The 18,455-nt window shown below is 38.4% G+C and overlaps 1 protein-coding gene across 1 annotated transcript; it reads right to left on the reverse strand.

The window, feature by feature from the left end:
• Positions 1-1,448: 1,448 nt before the first annotated feature.
• Positions 1,449-15,278, reverse strand: LOC109244494. The gene is made up of 6 exons (XM_019411592.1): positions 15,095-15,278; positions 11,292-11,639; positions 10,762-11,132; positions 2,135-2,518; positions 1,734-2,020; positions 1,449-1,668 (listed from the first exon to the last, which is right to left on the reverse strand). The coding sequence occupies exons 1-6, from the start codon at positions 15,276-15,278 to the stop codon at positions 1,449-1,451; spliced, it is 1,794 nt and encodes a 597-aa protein (XP_019267137.1).
• Positions 15,279-18,455: the final 3,177 nt, after the last annotated feature.

Genomic DNA, 18,455 nt, shown 5'->3' on the forward strand with positions numbered 1-18,455 from the left:
TTCTGTTATCGTATACGCAAGAAATCATAGTGATGGACAAAAAATTCATCATAAGTTTATGGATGATTTTTCACCAATAAGTTAATAACTGCAAGATAACCATTATTAAAATATGAGGGTGATTTATATCTATTTTTAAATTACTTTATCGACATTAACGATTGTCAAAAAATCTTATATTTTTAATCCTAATTTGGAGTTTGTGGATTTTATAATTTCATAAGTGATACATGATGCTAGTATACTTTTTTTTGTTGTTTTGATGTTATCATACTTAACATAGCTATATGGGGTTCAAAATATTTAAAATTTTTAATTAGCCATTGTTTCTGATAAATGATGGTGTTCACTCGGCTAATCTATTGAATGATTCGCCGTAGTTACGAGAATATATGTTGTTAAATTGCCAAGCAAATTGAAGAATTTTTGCTCAAAATAAGTATAGCTTTGAGTTTTTGAAGATTTGAATTTAGAAATCTCCGAGAAAAGTTTCATTTTGGTTTATCAAATTAATCAAACAAATACTATTACAAAATTAATTAAACCTCAATTTCTAAAACTTCAAACAAATGGGTTCTGAGATATTTAAGCTTTAATTACATTAATCAGTCAATATCCCTACTAGTAGCTTTTTTATTCATACTTAATATTTACATGCAAATAATTCTTAATCATAACAACAACAACAACAACAACAACATACCCAGTATTATCCCACACCGTGGGGTCTGGGGAGGATAGTGTGCACGCAGACCTTACCCCTACCTTGGAGGATAGAGAGGTTGTTTCCAATAGACCCTCGGCTCAGGAAAGCATAAGCACCTCGTTCATGAAAATATAGACAAGAAGGTACAACACCAAAGAGCCATATAAAAGCAGAATAAAAATAACAAGATAGTAAGATGATCAACAATGAAAGAAAACAACGGTAGTCATAAAAACCTACTACCAACAGAAAGCTACTGTTATGAACACTCTAGACTACCTACTCTACTACCCTAATCCTCGACCTCCATACATTCCTATCAAGGGTCATGTCCTAGGTCAGCTGAAGTTGCGCCATGTCTTGCCTAATCACCTCTCCACACCTCTTCTTTGGCCTACCTGTAACGAAAACAAGCAAATATCAAAGTGAAGCTTGAGCTTAGCTCTAAGCTCTAATGGAGGAAAACAGAGAAGGTACGAAAGAGATTCATCTGAGAAGCTTCCAGAAGATGGAACAATGAATGAAATGAAATCCTCAACTCTTACAAGTGCCCTACTCCTATATATATATACACCGACAGCTGGACACAACTGGACTAGGCAATCAACTCATAAGTGGAAAGTAAAAATGTAACTAACTACCAAAAATATAACTAACTATCTAACTATCGGAAGCATGCAGTGAAGTGAGCTAACCACCTAATATAGTTACGTATCTCAACAACCCCCCCCCCCCCTCCTCCTCAAGTTGGAGGGGAGGGACTCATAGCCAACTTGCCAAGAAGAGATGAATGCTTGAGTCCTGTGAGTGATTTAGTAAAAATGTCAGCCAACTCCTCATGAGTGGATATGTAATGTAAATCAACAAGCCATTCGTTGAGCTCATCCCGAACAAAATGACAATCAACCTTTATGTGTTTCTCATGGAACACTGGATTTCTTGCTATTTGCAGGGAAGCTTGGCTATCACAAAGACTAGTATTGGTAATTATAGTGGAACAGTCAACTCTTGAAGCAATTTAGACAACCAGACCAGTTCTCCCACCACCTGTCGTGCTGATCTATACTCAACATCCGATGAGGACAAGGATACAGTCGACTGCTTCTTGGATTTCCAGCTGATAGGGGTGCTCCCAAGTAGTATAACAAATCCACTTACTGACCTTCTAGACTCATAGCAAGCTGCCCAATCTGAGTCGCAAAAAGCTTTAACTGTGTAGTCTCTTGTGCTGGAGAAAAAGATCCCTAAACTTGGATCCCCTTTTAGATATCTTAGAACATGAAAGGCAGCTCTCAAATGTGTGTCTCTTGGGCTCTACATATACAGACTTAGATGTTTCACACTGTAGGTAATATCGAGTCTGGTGTTAGTGAGAAAATTCAGTTTCCCTATCAATTTTCTATAATGAGATGCGTCTTCTAGTAAGACCCCATCATCTGCTCTATGTTTGGTTGAAGAGTTAAGAGGCGAGGACATTGAAGAGCAGCTCAGACAATGGTGTTCTTTCAATAAATCTTGAGCAGACTTCCTTTGTGTAAGCAGGACACCACCAGCAGTGTATAGCACTTCCATTCCCAGAAAATAGTGAAGTTTGCCGAGATATTTTATTTTGAATGTCTGGTCTAAGAACCTCTTTGGGGAAAGGATTTCCTCCGTGTCTTTCCCAGTCAGTATAACATCATCTACATAAACTGCTACAAAAATTACATAATTGCCCTTCTTTTTAGAGAAAAGTGAATAGTCTAACATTGAATGTGTGTAGCCCCTTGAACAAAGTGCTTCAGTCAGCTTGGCATACCATTGCCTACTTAACTGTTTCAAACCATACAAGGATTTATTCAGTTTGCACATAAGGTCAGACTTGTGCACCATAAGGCCTTGTGGAACTTGCATATACACTTCCTCATTAAATCTCCATGGAGGAATGCATTATTGACATCAAGTTGATACATTTCCCAACCTTTCATCACCGATGTACCAATTAGAGCCCTCACAGTTGTCATTTTCACGACTGGAGAAAATGCTTTTGTATAGTCTACTCCTGCTTGTTGAGTATAGCCTGTTACACCCCATATTTTTGTACGTTAAAGTTTTGTCGTAAGTTAATCGACCTAAGTTCGGGAATGAGATTATTTTGGGATTATAAGTATTATGCTATTTCAAACAAGTGATAAGTAAATTCGTGAAGGTGAGAGGGTAAGTGAATCGAAGAAAACGAGTTTCGTCGAAGTTTGACAATTTGGGATAAAATACGGTCCGAGCTATAATACCCGATATTTATGGATTAGTGCCATACAAGGTACCCCATGACCATGATAATAAGATATATAAAGTGTGTTAAAAGTGAGTAGTATTTTAAGTAATTTGAGATAATTTTTAATTATGTGGGTAATTGAGTAATTATTGGTTAGTGGGAGATTAGTGGATGATTAATTAAGATATTTTGGATAAGCTTGAACCCCAAACGTGGCATGAGATAATCAACCAAATAACTCTTTAATTCAGAAAGTAAGGTGGCACATCTAAAGATCTTGGCGGCTTAGTCATCACAAAGGATGTGGGCCCACAACCCATAATCTTAAAAGCCATTCTTACATTATGAAGTAAGATAGATTGGCCTGCTAAGTATTTCTCAAACAAGAGATCATAATGAATCCTTTACAAAGCTTATGGCAACGTAATTTGCTTCAAGAAATTCATTCGAAGTTATATTGCGTAATAGCAACGGGGTTTGCAAATTCTAAGGGAGCACGGTACATTCTTTCTAAAAAATATCACGCGGATTTTTCCCTACTTCGATCCGCCGATTACGTGTTGTCGCAATTGACGTGTATTAGAAGGATTGTCAAGAGAATCGGCTCAAGTATGTTAAGGCTAAGACCTTCCTTCATTTTGGCATGATCTCGTAATTACATGTGTTTGATAATGAGGCATAAAGAGCAGTTCATACTCCCTAATTTATATACATTATCCTAGTCTCATAATTTACAGTATTCTCCCTTTTCGGGACTTTATATTCAATAGAGTATTGTCTTCTTTTAGTCAAGAGAGCGAAGGGTCTACATATATACAGTATTACAGTATTTTCACCACCATCGAGCTGTAATCGGTGGGCAGGCCCCTATTGGGCAACCTCTGATCAGATGGTAAGTTATATATCGAGCCTACTGTGACCGAGCGCCTATGAGCGAGCCCAGAATGACCGAGATACAGAGCTTAGTATGGTCGAGCGCCTATGAGCGAGCCTACTACGGCTGAACAGTTACACGTTCCGAGCCTTATTGGGCCAGACATTTATTTTACTTACTATATTGAGAGAGTTGAGCCAGTATGAGCAGGTAAGTATATCTCCATATCATCTTGGACTCCCATTTACTTTCAGTTATTATATTATCAGTTCAGTTTCAGCTTTTAGTTATTTTTTTGCCTTACATACTCGGTACATTATTTTGTACTGACGTCCCTTTTTCTGGGGACACTGTATTTCATGCATGCAGGTTCAAACAGACAGACGGGTAGACCTCCTTAGTAGGTGTTGCCCGAGTTCAGCTTTATCAGTAAGCTCCACGTCCTTCGGAGTTGCCGGGTCTAGAGTTTTGTGTACATCTTGTGTATATATGTATATAGGTTATGGATAGTCGGGGCCCTGTCCGATCACAATACATCCATCAGTAGAGGCTTGTAGACATATCCTGTCAGTTAGTGCAGTATGTTAGGCTTGTAGGCCTTGTATGTATATTTTGTTGGTTTGTCAGCTATAGTAATTATGACGGTCTTGTCGAACCAGCTTCATATTGATGTATAGTCAGTGCTAGTTTCCGTCCAGTTTTATATTTTGCTTCGCAAATTATCTTGCAATGTGGCCCCATGGCCAAAGTATGACATTGTATGTTTAGATTCCCTTAGTCGCAAGTTGGTACGCAAGGATAGGTGAGGCACCGGGTGCTTGTCTCGCCCCTCAGGTTCGGGGTGTGACAAAAGTGGTATTAGAGCAATTCTGTCCTAGGGAGTCTACAAGCCGTGTCTAGTTAGTAGAGCCTTGTTTATGGGTGTATTGTGCACCACACTTATAAGCAGGAGGCTACAGGACATTTAGGACTTTCACTCTTTCTTCTTACTCTAGATCATGTGGTAGAGCTCATTTGTAAGAACTCGAAGTCCTGAATTCTATATTACTCGTAATACAGTGATACCTACATCCATAAAGACAGTTGGTAAGAGATTGAATGTGGCTATGGAATAGTTGAGTCAGAGGAACTCGATTTTTCATCATGCTTATGATGAGAAAATATAAGGTTTTCAGTAGATCATGTGTGTACTAATACGTGTAAGCTTCTTGATAAGGAGCCTTAAGGCAAGAATATCTATCAACACATATGGTGAAAAGGCATGAGAGAATCAGAAATACTAGCTTCAACAAGTAAAAGAAGCAAGATGAAGAAGGGCACGAGGCGCCCAGTTAATGAAGATTATCAGTATTTACAATTCAGGCAGAAGAATATAAGCCTTTTGTGTTACCTTCAACAATAACAAAGGTATGTACAAGTGGCCACACCCATCTCAGTTATGCCCTATGGAACCTAACAGAAGTAGTTTAAGAGGAGGACGGATATCAGGATCCGGCTGGGGTTAGAGTAACATAAAATGGTGGACGAATTGTTTGCGTTAGTTAACATTTCCGAAGGATATTACAAATGTGCTAATAGATCTCCTTGTGAGACACCCAGATGGTGCACTCTAGAATAGTACGACTAGATATGAATACTAGAATATTCAAACAAAATTACAAAGACAAGCACAAAAATCCTGGAAGGGATAAATATTACCTTAGTATAGCTCCGTCCCTAGTGGAGCGAGAATGTTAGGCAACCTCAAGAGCCAGGGGATGAAGCAAGGGGAGCTAAAAGCAAAGGAATGTCTTGTTGGAGTTTTCAGAATAACGTGATAGGCATAAATGTTAGCAGGGAAATAAGAAGAGAGAGTTAATGAAGCATTATGAGTAAGATGTGATACATGGATAGCAACAGTAGATCCAAAAAGATAACAGTATTACAGAGTCTATATTCAAGTGAAGGAAAAGACGAGAGGTGACATGCCTTGAGACAACAAAAGAGTATAGGACATAAAGTCATATGCTCATTTCGAGAAATAAGTTCGTGACTCTAACGCGACTACCAGAAGGAAAAGTTAGATCCTAGAGTAATAGAAATCAGTATGGACTGGTGAACAAGATAAACTAAACATGAATTAGGGACTGAGTGATTTGATAATAGTCGGCATCATGAGAAATTCAGAGACTGAGTTCTAACGATAATAGAATGGAAAACAGATGAATAACCCTTAAAGGTCATTCAGGAGGACGCGTCCCTAAAGCAAGCAATGTGAGCAAAGTTAAGCTTAAGGGACTATATGTGCCAGTTATACTAGGTGTCACCCTCGCGAGTAATGAATTTTGTTATCCTTGGTACAGAAGGATTACCGTAAGGCGAGTAAGGGTCATCGATGATGTGAAAAAACGCTAAAGATGAAAAGATAAAATATCTATAGGTAGCTCTAACTCCTAGTACTCCCCTAAAGGGGGGAATATGGAGTGATGTGGCATTAAGTCAGAATTAAGTGGTTCTAGTAACTATGGAATGGTAAAGAAAGAATGCGATAAAAATTAAAAGGGGATGAGATTGCACTTATTCAAAACCTATAGATATGCTTTGATTCCAGGATATTGTACAAACACGACGTCAAGGAAAGGAAGTAAAGGTTCCTGCTCGAGATTTTATTGATAAATAAGGAAACAATGTGAGACGTAAGTTAAGACAAAATAAATAACCCAAGAAAGATTACGCGGAATATTGATATGAGAATGGGCCAACGAGTAGTTAGTAGTTGATTCACAAAGAGCCTAATTATGGCTAGACAAGAGGATATAGACAAATAAACAGATCGTGCAAGATAAGCATAGTGAACCTCAACATGGGAATTCAGTCTCGCAGATATGACATTGTGATCCTTGAGAAATATTCAGATAGGAATTGGGGTAGTTAAAGGTAGCGTATGAGTATTACGGAAATAAAAGAGAGTGCCACTGGAAAGATAGTCAAAATATCAGTTCAGAAGCAACCCACAAGCACAAGAGCGTGGAGGTAAGTAATTAAGGAGAATTATAGGTGAGTACGGACATCAAAAATTCTACCGGGAATACGATGTAATAAGCTCGTAGCTTTACAACAGTCAGAGGGTCCTCCCTAAGTATTACAATGAAAGACTAGTTGAGGAAATAAGGAAGAAGGCTTCAACCTAAGCACAATAACAAAAGTGGGCATATAAAATGGTCTTGTAACAATAGTCTTACAACAACATTGTATGATTCGAGATCATAAGAGTTGCACGTAAATTCTGGCATGCGTGGGAACTGAGATAAGCTAAGTATGCATACAACAAGGGGGCAGAAAGGCCAGGAAAAGTAATAGCTTACGTTTAAAGAAAGCTGAGAAGGAACGAAAGAAATTATTCGATCAATGATCCAAAGTTAGTTACGTTATTAACGCACTTAGGATTTCGGAGTATTATCCATGCAGCATATATGTTGACAATCATACAGCCGTAGAAGACTCTGGTATAAGTTAAAAGAAAGAATTGAGTCCAGGTCATAGACAAAGGATTGAATTGATAGAAGATTGTATCATGGATATTCCATAGCGCCCATGAAAGGCTAAAGTAATAACTAATACCATGAGCTGCAGATCGAGGGATAGCTTAAGCATACCTAAAGGCGGATCAGAAGGAGGAGGAAACTAAAGAGTTACATCAAGGAAGTAAATCAGGAATCTGATTACTGGACCCAGAAAATTATAGACCTCGTGATTGAGAACATTGCAGGATTACTCTTAGATATGAGAGGTACAAGAGAGATAGTACAGTAGCCATATTCTATAATGGCTCTACGATAAAGCCAGTTAGAAGAAGTACCATCGTCATAAGAAGTCGGTATGAAGCTCCCACCGGGTTGTGTATGCACCAGAGGTGCAAATATTATAATAGAGTTTCAAGTTGTGGATGTGAATTATGTGGAAGGGAGGTCATGAAAGAGAAAGAAGTTGTGATGCGAGATTTTAAGGTAAGTAAGGTAAAGGTAAACAATGTACAAGATAATCAAATGTAGAAGGTTGTGAATAGTCCATATTTCGGATAGAAGGCTAGAAGCGCTAGGATTCAGTAGGCATCATCAGTGGCATGTCTTCCAGCCTACGGTTTCTAGGTATCAAGAAGCCTGATTAAGAGAGTAAAGAAGAGTTAGAGACGATGTGATGTCTCACTTGATGTCCCGGAATGACATAAGGAAATCTATAGTGCAAGAAGGTTGAAGAAAGGTTGCGAGTAGTATAAATGGACATGTGTAGGTCGCAAGCTAAAGTATGGTAGAGCGACAAGGTTTTAGGAAGACATGAGTAAGGATGAGGAAAGGTGAGTGAGAAGGTGACAAGAATGGATAAGTCCTCAGGATTAAGCCCGTAAAAAAAAGAGCTCATGGTTTCTCTAACTTATAGAAAGCTCAGTATAGCCTGAATGAGCTCAAATGAGTCTAAGACTAACAACATTTAGAAATTATGGAATGCTGCTCTGGTAGTAAAATAAGCGTGTAATTGTGATAGATAAAGGATGACGTTGGACCTTCGATTGAGTAATGATTGGAAGGAAAAAAAGGATTTCATAAATTGTACGGGATTAAAATACCCACGTAAGGTGAATCACATTGGGATGCTATAAAATACGGTTATGGAAGTATAGTATCGCCCCAAGGTGGATCAGTCTAATTACTTCAGATATCCCCCGATGAGACGTAAGCCCTAGTGGTAATGTATAGGCGCACATAAGCCCTAGTGATAAGACCTAGAGATTGGCTAACAGTTGGAGGGAAGGGTCGCATAGGCGCACATATAAGGAAAAATTCGTACATACTGCATGACAGAAGGTAGAAAGAGTTACGAGATTGGAAGAATTTCGACCACAGGCCGTGGTGTGAGAAAGAGACCTACAGGTGGGAATACGCTGGACTTTGGATTTATTCACAGAACAACTGCCTAGATGGAAAGTAGAGTACTAAAGTATTCGCAAGGACTATAGGTTATGATAATAATAAGTGCACCAGTCAACATTCGAGGAAGAATATTCCAAAGGGGGGAATGATGTTACACCCCATGTTTTCGTACGTTAAAGTTTCGTCGTAAGTTCGGGAATGAGATTATTTTGGGATTATAAGTATTGTGCTATTTCAAACAAGTGTTTAGTAAATTCGTGAAGGTGAGAGGGTAAGTGAATCGAAGAAAACGAGTTTCGTCGAAGTTTGACAATTTGGGATAAAATACGGTCCGCGCTATAATACTCGATATTTATGGACTAGTGCCATACAAGGTACCCCCATGACCATGACAATAAGATATATAAGTGTGTTAAAGTGAGTAGTATTTTAAGTAATTTAAGATAATTCTTATAAGTTAATCAATAGAATAGTGGATAATTAATTAAGATATTTTGGATTAAGTTTGAACCCCAAACGTGGCAGCATGAGATAATCAACCAAATGACTCTTTAATTCACAAAGTAAGGTGGCACATCTAAAGATCTTGGTGGCTTAGTCATCACAAAGGATGTGGGGACCACAACCTATAATGTTAAAAGCCTTTCTTACATTATGAAGTAAGATAGATGGACTTGCTAAGTATTTCTCAAACAAGACATCATAATGAATCCTTCACAAAGCTTATGGAAACGTAATTTGCTTCATGGTTTTGCAAATTCTAAGGGAGCACGGTACAATCTTTCTCAAGAATATCACACGGATTTTCTCTACTTTGATCCGCCGATTACGTATTGTCGCACTTGACGTGTATTAGAGGGATTATCAAAAGAATCGGCTCCAGTATGTTAAGGCTAAACCCTTCCTTCATTTTGGCATGATCTCGTAATTACATGTGTTTGATAACGAGGCATAAAGAGAAGTTCATACTCCCGAATTTGTATACATTATCCTTGTCTCATAAGTTACAGTATTCCCTCTTATCGGGACTTTATATTTAATAGAGTATTGTCTTCTTCCAGTCAAGAGAGCGGAGGGTCGATATATATACAGTATTATAACATTTTCACCACCATCGAGCTATAATCGGTGGGCAGGCCCCTATTGGGCAACCTCTGATCGGATGGTAAGTTATGGACCGATCCCACTGTGGCCAAGCGCCTATGAGTGAGCCGAAAATGACCGAGATACAAAGCCTAGTATGGCCGAGCGCTTACGAGCGAGCCTACTACGGAAGAACAGTTACACGTTCCGAGCCTTATAGGGCCGGACATTTATTTTACTTACTATATAGAGAGAGTTGAGCCAGTATCAGCAGGTAAGTATATCTCGATATCATCTTGGACTCCCAGTTACTTTCAGTTATTATATTATCAGTTCAGTTTCAGCTTTCAATTATTTTATTTTCTTACATACTCGGTACATTATTTCGTACTGACGTCCCTTTTTCTAGGGACGCTGCATTTCATGCATGCAGGTTCAGACAGACAGATGGGTAGACCTCCTCAATAAGTGTTGCCTGAGTTCAGCTTTATCGGTGAGCTCCACGTCCTTCGGAGTTTTCAGGTCTAGAGTTTTGTGTACATCTTGTGTATATATGTATATAGGTTATGGGTTGCCGGCGCCCTGTTCTGATCATAATACATCCATTAGTAGAGGCTTGTAGACATATCCTGTCAGTTAGTGCAGTATGTTGGGCTTGTAGGCCTTGTAGGCCTTGTATGTATATTTTGTTGGTTTGTCAGCTGTAGTAGTTATGATGGCCTTGTCGGCCCAACTTCATATTGATGTTTAGTTAGTGCTAGTTTCCGTTCCGTTTTATATTTTGCTTCACAAATTGTCTTGCAATGTGGCCCCATGGTCTAAGTATGACATTGTATGTTCAGAATCCCTTGGTCGCAAGTTGGTATGCAAGGATAGGTGAGGCACCGGGTGCCGGTCTCACCCCCCAGGTTCGGGGCGTGACATAGCCCTTCACTACCAGTCTGGCCTTTAGCCTTTCCACTGTGCCATCTGCTTTGTGTTTCACTTTATAAACCCACTTGCAACCTATTGCTCTCTTCCCTGCTGGAAGTAGTACTAAGTCCCAAGTATGGTTTGCATAGAGTACTTCAAATTCCTGTGTCATGGCTGCTTGCCATGCAGGGTCTTGAGATGCTTCCTCATATGAACCAGGTTCACAATCAAATGAGATATTGGTAACCAATTGCTGACTATCATGAGTTAAGGCATTAAGAGATATATATTGAGCATTTGAGCCAGATGTAATGAATGAAAAAGATGGTGTGCTATCAGCTGATGTAGTGTTAGAAGAAGGGACAATATGATTAGGTTGTGTTTTGGGAAGTGCAACTACATAGTTTTTTAGTTAGGCAGGTGTTTTGTGTGTCCTAGAGGGTCTTTGTATAGTTGGATTCACTGAAGGTTGTTAGTTGTCATTATTGGAAGGATTTCTGGCATCATCAGAGATATGAGAAGGAGATAAGTCAATGCCTTGATTAGTTGAGCTACATGAGGTGTTAGGTGACTGTGTGCTCATAGAGTTATGATCAGTGAAGAGAGTGTCAATATCATTATGAGGAATGATTGCTGATCTTCTTAAAGTGGAAGCAGAGATGTTTGTTTCATCAGAAGAATGAACACCAATATTCCGAGGAATGATATTATTAGCAATAGAAGTTTTAGAACCAGAAGATAAGGAAAAGGGAAAAACATGCTCATGGAAAATAACATCAATAGATACATGGATCTTGGTAGTAGCCAGATTCAACACTTTGTAACCTTTTGCCCCAAAAGGATATCCCACAAACAGATGAGGTGTGGATCTAGGTTCAAATTTATCTTTGTAAGTTTTAAGAACTGTGGAAAAACAAAGGCAATCAAAACTTCTAAGGTGTGAGTAGGTAGGTCTTTTGTTGTATAACAACTCAAATGGGCATTTGTTTTTAAGTGAAGAGGAGGGCAGTCTATTTATTAGGTATGTAGAAGTAAGGACACACTCCCCCCAGTATTTGAGAGGAAGTTTGGAGTGGTAAAGCAGGGCTCTGGCTGTTTCTAGTAGGTATTTATGCTTTCTCTCCACTACCCCATTTTGTTGGAGTGTATAGGCATAAGTTCTTTGATGTAGAATCCCTTTAGCTTGTACGAAGGAAGTAGGCTCAGACTGTCACGACCCGGATTTTTCACCGTCGGGATCGTGATGGTGCCTAACTCTTGAATGTCAGGTAAGCCAACAATTACGGTTTAACACATTAACAATTAACCCAAACAGAAATAAATAATAACTAAAGCTACACAGATAATAAGTGCGGAAGTGTTATAACAGTTCAAAATACTCCAATACATGTCTACCCCAATGATCTGGTGTCATAATTCACAAACGTCTAAGAATTTCTACAAATACTGGTTTAAAATAATTACAAATGTTCTCAAAATGGAAAGAGACAAATAATCCAAAATAGGGGGAAGGGGGACTCCAGGGTCTGCGGACGCCGGCAGATCTACCTTGGGTCTCCCATGGACTGAAGGCAGCAATCTCAACACTACTCACGAGGTCCGGCACCAAAATCTACACAAAAAGTGCAGAGTGCAGTATCAGTACAACCGACCCCATGTACTGGTAAGTGTCGAGCCTAATCTCGGCGAAGTAGTGACGAGGCTAGGACACGACAACAATATAAACATGTGCAGTTAAATCATATACGAGAAACAATAATAACAGAAACTTAACAGATAAAAGCGGGAAAGGGGAAACATGCTAAGGGGAATATCGGATTATGACAGTAATAAAGTAAAGAAGCAAGGTAAATATCAATCTTGAACCAACAGAAAAGATAACACAATAACACGTGCACGACATCACCCTTCGTGCTTTTACTCTCATCCTCACCATAAAATCAACAGAAACAGCACGACATCACCCTTCATGCATTAACTCTCTCATAATCATGGCACGGCATCACCCTTCGTGCATTAACACTCACAGAAATAGGCACGACATCACCCTTCGTGCATTAACACTCACTGAATATGGCACGACATCACCCTTCGTGCATTAACACTCACTGAATATGGCACGACATCACCCTTCGTGCATTAACACTCTCTCACAATATCGTGCACGACATCACCCTTCGTGCTTTACACTCTTCCTCACCCATACAATAGAAACAATAACATCCCGGCAAGGGAATCGGCTATAACCAATCTCGTTTCAACAGTTAATTTCACAATGTAAGTCTCAACTCGAGTCAATACTCAACAATTATCCAATGCCAAGAAAAATATCATAAGACTTGTTCAACATGGAGAATTATCAGTTTAGGCATGAATAGTACATAATAAGAATCACAACAGTCACAGTTTAAGACTCACTTGCATGCTCAACATCAACGTATTGATACTCGTCACCACACCTATACGTCGTACTCAACATTAACACGTAGCAAATAAGACAACAATACCTATTCCCTCAAGCTAAGGTTAGACCAAACACTTACCTCGATTCCACGGCCAAAAATCAAGCTTCAATTACCGCTTTTCCTTTGATTTCGACTTCCTAAACGCCCGAATCTATGCATAATTAACTAATTAACATCAATTAACGCTAAATAAACCAATTCTAATGCATGAGTATAGATTTCCCAATGCTTTCCACAAAAAGTCAAAAATCGACCCCGGGCCCGCTTGGTCAAAACTTGAAGTTCGAACCAAAACCCGACTACCCATTCACCCACGAGTACAAATATGCAATTGGTTTTGAAATTCGACCTCAATTTGAGGTCCAAATCCTCAAGTTCTGAAATTCCTAAATTCTACCAAGAACACCCAATTTCCCATGAAAAATCCTAGATTTTGAGATGAAATCATATAAAAAGATGAAATAGATTGAAGAAAATGAGTCAAGATTCATTTACCTATGATTTGGGAAAGAACTTGCTCTATGAAAATCGCCCTTTGGAGTTTAGGTTTTGAAAAATTGAAGAATGAATGAAAAATCCCGTCCAAGACCCCTTTTACTCAGGTAGATGTCGCATTTGCGAAGCTCTCAAATGCGAGGAAAGTATCGCAAATTCGAACCCCCTCATATTTCTGCTGCCTTAGCAAATGCGAAGGAAAGTTCGCAATTGCGAACCTCATCCTCCGCAAATGCAACTAAATGATCGCAATTACGACCAGTACCCCTCCCAGCTTTACTTCGCAAATGCGAAGAGTTATTCGCAATTGTGAACTCTGGTCTCGCAATTGCGAGATCAAAGGCCAACACCAGAAATGAACCTGCAACAATTTTTCCTAAGTCCAAAACACCCTGTGGCCTATCCAAAACACACCCGAGCCCTCGGGGCTCCAGACCAAACATGCACACAAGTCTAAATGTATCATACGGACTTGCTCGTGCGATCAAATCGCCAAAATAACATCTCAAACAACGAATTTAAAACCAAAACTCATGATTTTCTTAAGATAGTTCAAATTTTCTATTTTCTCAACCAAGGGTCCGAATTACATCAAATCTCTTCCGTTTTACACCAAATTTCACAGATATGACTTAAATATTATATTAAACTTGTACCGGGATCCGGAACCAAAATACGGGCCCGATACCAACGAGATAACACACTATTCCATTTCTAAAAATTCTTATATTTTCCAGCAAACAATTTTCTTCAAAAATTCATTCCTTGGGCTAGGGAGCTCGGAATTCAATTCCGGGCATACGCCCAAGTCCCATATTTTACTACGGACCTACGGGACCGTCAAATCACGGGTCTGTGTCCGTTTACCAAATATGTTGACCGAAGTCAACTTTAATCAATTTAAAAGGCAAAATTCAACATTTTTCTTAGATTTCACATAAAGGCTTTCCGGAAACGTGCCCGAAATACGCACGCAAATCGAGGAGAAAGGAAATGAGGTTTTTAAGGCCTCGGAACACGGATTCGGGTTCTAAAACAAAAGATGATCCTTTGGGTCATCACACAGACCCTGTGAACTCCAGACCATTATCAGTTCTTATGGTCTTTACTGAAGTATTAAACCGGGTTTCTATCATTGCAATGAATCCTTTTAGGACATGTAAAGCATTACTTTTCCAGCTTAGCAGATGTGTCCATGTTGATATGCTATAATCATCTACAACTGTAATGAAGTACTTATATTATCATGAGTTGTGATATGTTATGGACCCCATATATCGTCTGCCTTTGTAAAATCTGGGCTGCTGTGAACTCTGTGGTGAGTTCTGTGGATAGCCATGCAGCTTGATCATTTGTCCTTGGAATGTCCTGGACTCTTGCAAAATTCACAATACAAACAAGGTCTATTCTGAGGGTAGCTCCCCCTAAACGCACTAATCCCGGTGTTGTTATTTGTCTGCTGATTATAGTTCCTTTTGAAGTTATTATATCCATTTCCATTTGTGTTCCATAAATTGTTGTTACCAGTTCCACTTGCATTTAAGGTTGTGGAATCCATAAGCAGTTGACTCTGTGGCCTCATCTCCCTTTGCTTTTCTTCTTGAATCGGGATGGAAGAAGCTTGTGCTAAGGAAGCAATGAGTTTACCATAAGGATATTGCCTCTCACTATTGTGTATACCTCATTAAGTCCCATTAGAAATTGAATTAACCTCCTATGTTGCTCTGCCTTGTGCATACTTGCCTTAGCTCCATACATACAGTTGCAGGTACAACGTGCATTAGCATTCAAAGTATTGAGTTCTTCCCACATCATTTTCATCTTTTTGTAGTATCCAGCAATGTCAAGTGATCCTTGAGTTAAGTCATTAATTTCCTTTTGTAATTGATATAATTTGTCCCCATTAGTTTGATCATATATGTCCTCCTCCTCACATGACCAAATCACCTAAGCCGCGCTTCCTGTATCTTGTCCTCAATAGGGGCCACACCCACCTTGTTGCATATGAGTTACAAATTAAGGTTAAAACTTTTACTCATTACATAATTCGCAACAAAATAGTTTTCTCCACATTACTATACCTGTTAATCGGGTCGGGCCAGTCCGTTCACATTTCGGTCCGATCCGGTTCAGCCCGGGTCAGCCCGGCACGCAAGGGGGTAAGAACGGGTTGGGCGGGAGCCGGGCTGGAATGAACAAAATTTGGTAACCGGTACCCCAGAACCCGGTTAACTCGATTACCTATTACCGGGTTTTTACCGGGCTACAGCCTGGTTCAGCCCGGTTACCGTTGTACTTTTTTTAGTTTCTAGACCGTTGCCAACAGTCAAATTCAAAAATTACCGTTGGGCAACGACCATTTTTGCAAAAATGGCCATTTCGGCCTACCCCCTTAAGAAAATAGCCCCTCACCCCTAATAATTGGTAAATTACAATTTTAACCTTTTAAAAACTATAAATATCCCCCCCTTCTTCATTTTTCTCACAATTTGCTCTCTTACTACTCTAATTCTCTCTTGATAATATTGATTATTGCTCTTAAATTCTCAATTACTTATTATTTCAAGTTTCATCAAATATTTACTTTAGTCAATACAAAATTATAATTATCAAATATCAAGTATTCAAGTGAAGTGTGGTATCAATATTCAATATCATCAAATATCAAGTATCAGTCTATCAACTGAAGTTCGATATCAAATTTAGTGCGACATTCGAATTTCCGATACACTTGTTCCATCTCTTTCTCTTCTTTGGTGTATATTTTAATTTATTATTTAGAATTATTAATTTAATTTACATAATGGATATATTTAGAACAACCAAAAAAACGTGTACACAGTAGGGGTGGTAGTAGTAAGAGTAAAACTTCTAAAAAATCAAGAGGTGGTGCTAGTTCTTCTAGTAGCTTTACACATACTTCTGAAAGTTCACCTGAAAATTTAAATGTAGATTATGAGCGACTTAAAGAAAATTATGGTATAGATGATAATTTAGATGTTAATTTTGATGATATTCAATCACCTGATAATCTTGAAACACTTCCAGCTACTCCCGGTAATACTAGTCAAACTCAAAATATTAGGGGTGGAGCTCGTGGTAATACAGGTAGGCCGAGGAATCGAAGATTAAGAAGTAAGTGTTGGAATTTTTTTTGAAAGACTAGAAGAAGATAAAAATTATGTAAGATGTCAAATTTGTAAGGATGTTTATAAACATGAGACCGGAGGTACGGCATGGGGAACGGGTCAACTTCGTAGGCACATGGTAGATAACCACCCTATTGCATGGGGTGTTGATGAGGAAGGTGGGCAACAAAAACTTAACCGGGGTACTAGTGGTTTAATGGGTAAATACGATATAGTGAAAGAACGGGAAGAATTAGCTAAAATGATTGTTTTAGGTTGTTTACCTTTTAGTTTTGCTGCTTCACCATATCTTGTTACTTATATTCAAAGAATTTATAACCCTTTGTTTAAACGTATTCCAAAAAGTACTTGTAGAGCTGATATCTTTAGTTTTATTGGACAATATCAGACATATATCCGTTATTTGTTCGCTAGTCTTTCTTGTAGAGTTTCTCTTACTTCTGATATTGGTCGTGCTGTAAATGGAAATGATTATTTTACTGTTACATACCATTGGATAGATGATAATTGTTGTATACAAAAACGTGGTATTGCTTTTAAATATGATGAAGATCAAAGTCATATTGGTGCATTTATAAGTAATACTATGCATGAAGTTGCTATATTTTACAATCTTGTAGAAAATATTTTGTATATGTCATTTGATAATGCTTCTAATAACAATGCTGCTATTACAATATTTAAATTGCATCTACACCCACCACTTCCTGAAATATTTCGTCTTAGGCGTGCATGCCATATTTATAATGGCCTTGAATTATTTAGTGATGAGATCACTTTAGTTAGAAAAGATGTTGGTGTAATTCAAGGAAATAATAGAAGTGCTAGATTAAATGCATTTAAGGAAAAATGTGTACAATATGAACTAAAAGCGAGACTCATGCCTGAAGAAATAGTTATTAGGTGGAATTATACTTATTTATTCTTAAGATGTTGTTATAAATCTATAACAGAAGTTGCTAATTCTCATTGTACCGATCCTAACCGTTTGTTAACATCTAGAACTTGGGATGTCATTGAAGATGTTGTAAAAAAATTACAAAAATTTATGTGGCTACACTTGAGTTTTCTGGAGCTTATTATCCTACTATTGCAAATAGTTTAGTTCATATTGCTGAAATTTCTCTTTTGCTCCATGATTTGAAGAAGAAAGAAGGATATACTTATGTTGTTGAATCTATGCTAGATAAATTTAAAAATATTTTTACCCAATTCCTCATATTGACCTTGGGGCTATTTTAAACCCTTCTATCAAAATGGCCACTTGTCGTCAATTAGTCACTGTTTTATATGTTTATATGGATATTGGACCAACTGAAACCCCTGATATTGAAACTTGTATTTCTGATCTATACAAACATTTACAAATTTTATTATAATTATTATGCTAACATTATTGATGCTTCTGCTGCTGTAGATGCAAATATTTCTTCAAGTTCAGTTTCAAAATCTGGGACCGGTGCTTTGGAGGATAATGATGGTGTTTAAGATTATTTGATTTGGTCTACACTAGGAGAGCATCAACAAACCAGTAGCAGGAATATTGATGAACACCAATTCTACTTGCAAAAGTCACTAGAGACCCCCACAAAGGAATTTCTACCACTGGG

Source organism: Nicotiana attenuata, unplaced genomic scaffold (assembly GCF_001879085.1).
Source record: "Nicotiana attenuata strain UT unplaced genomic scaffold, NIATTr2, whole genome shotgun sequence".
Lineage (NCBI taxonomy): Eukaryota > Viridiplantae > Streptophyta > Magnoliopsida > Solanales > Solanaceae > Nicotiana > Nicotiana attenuata.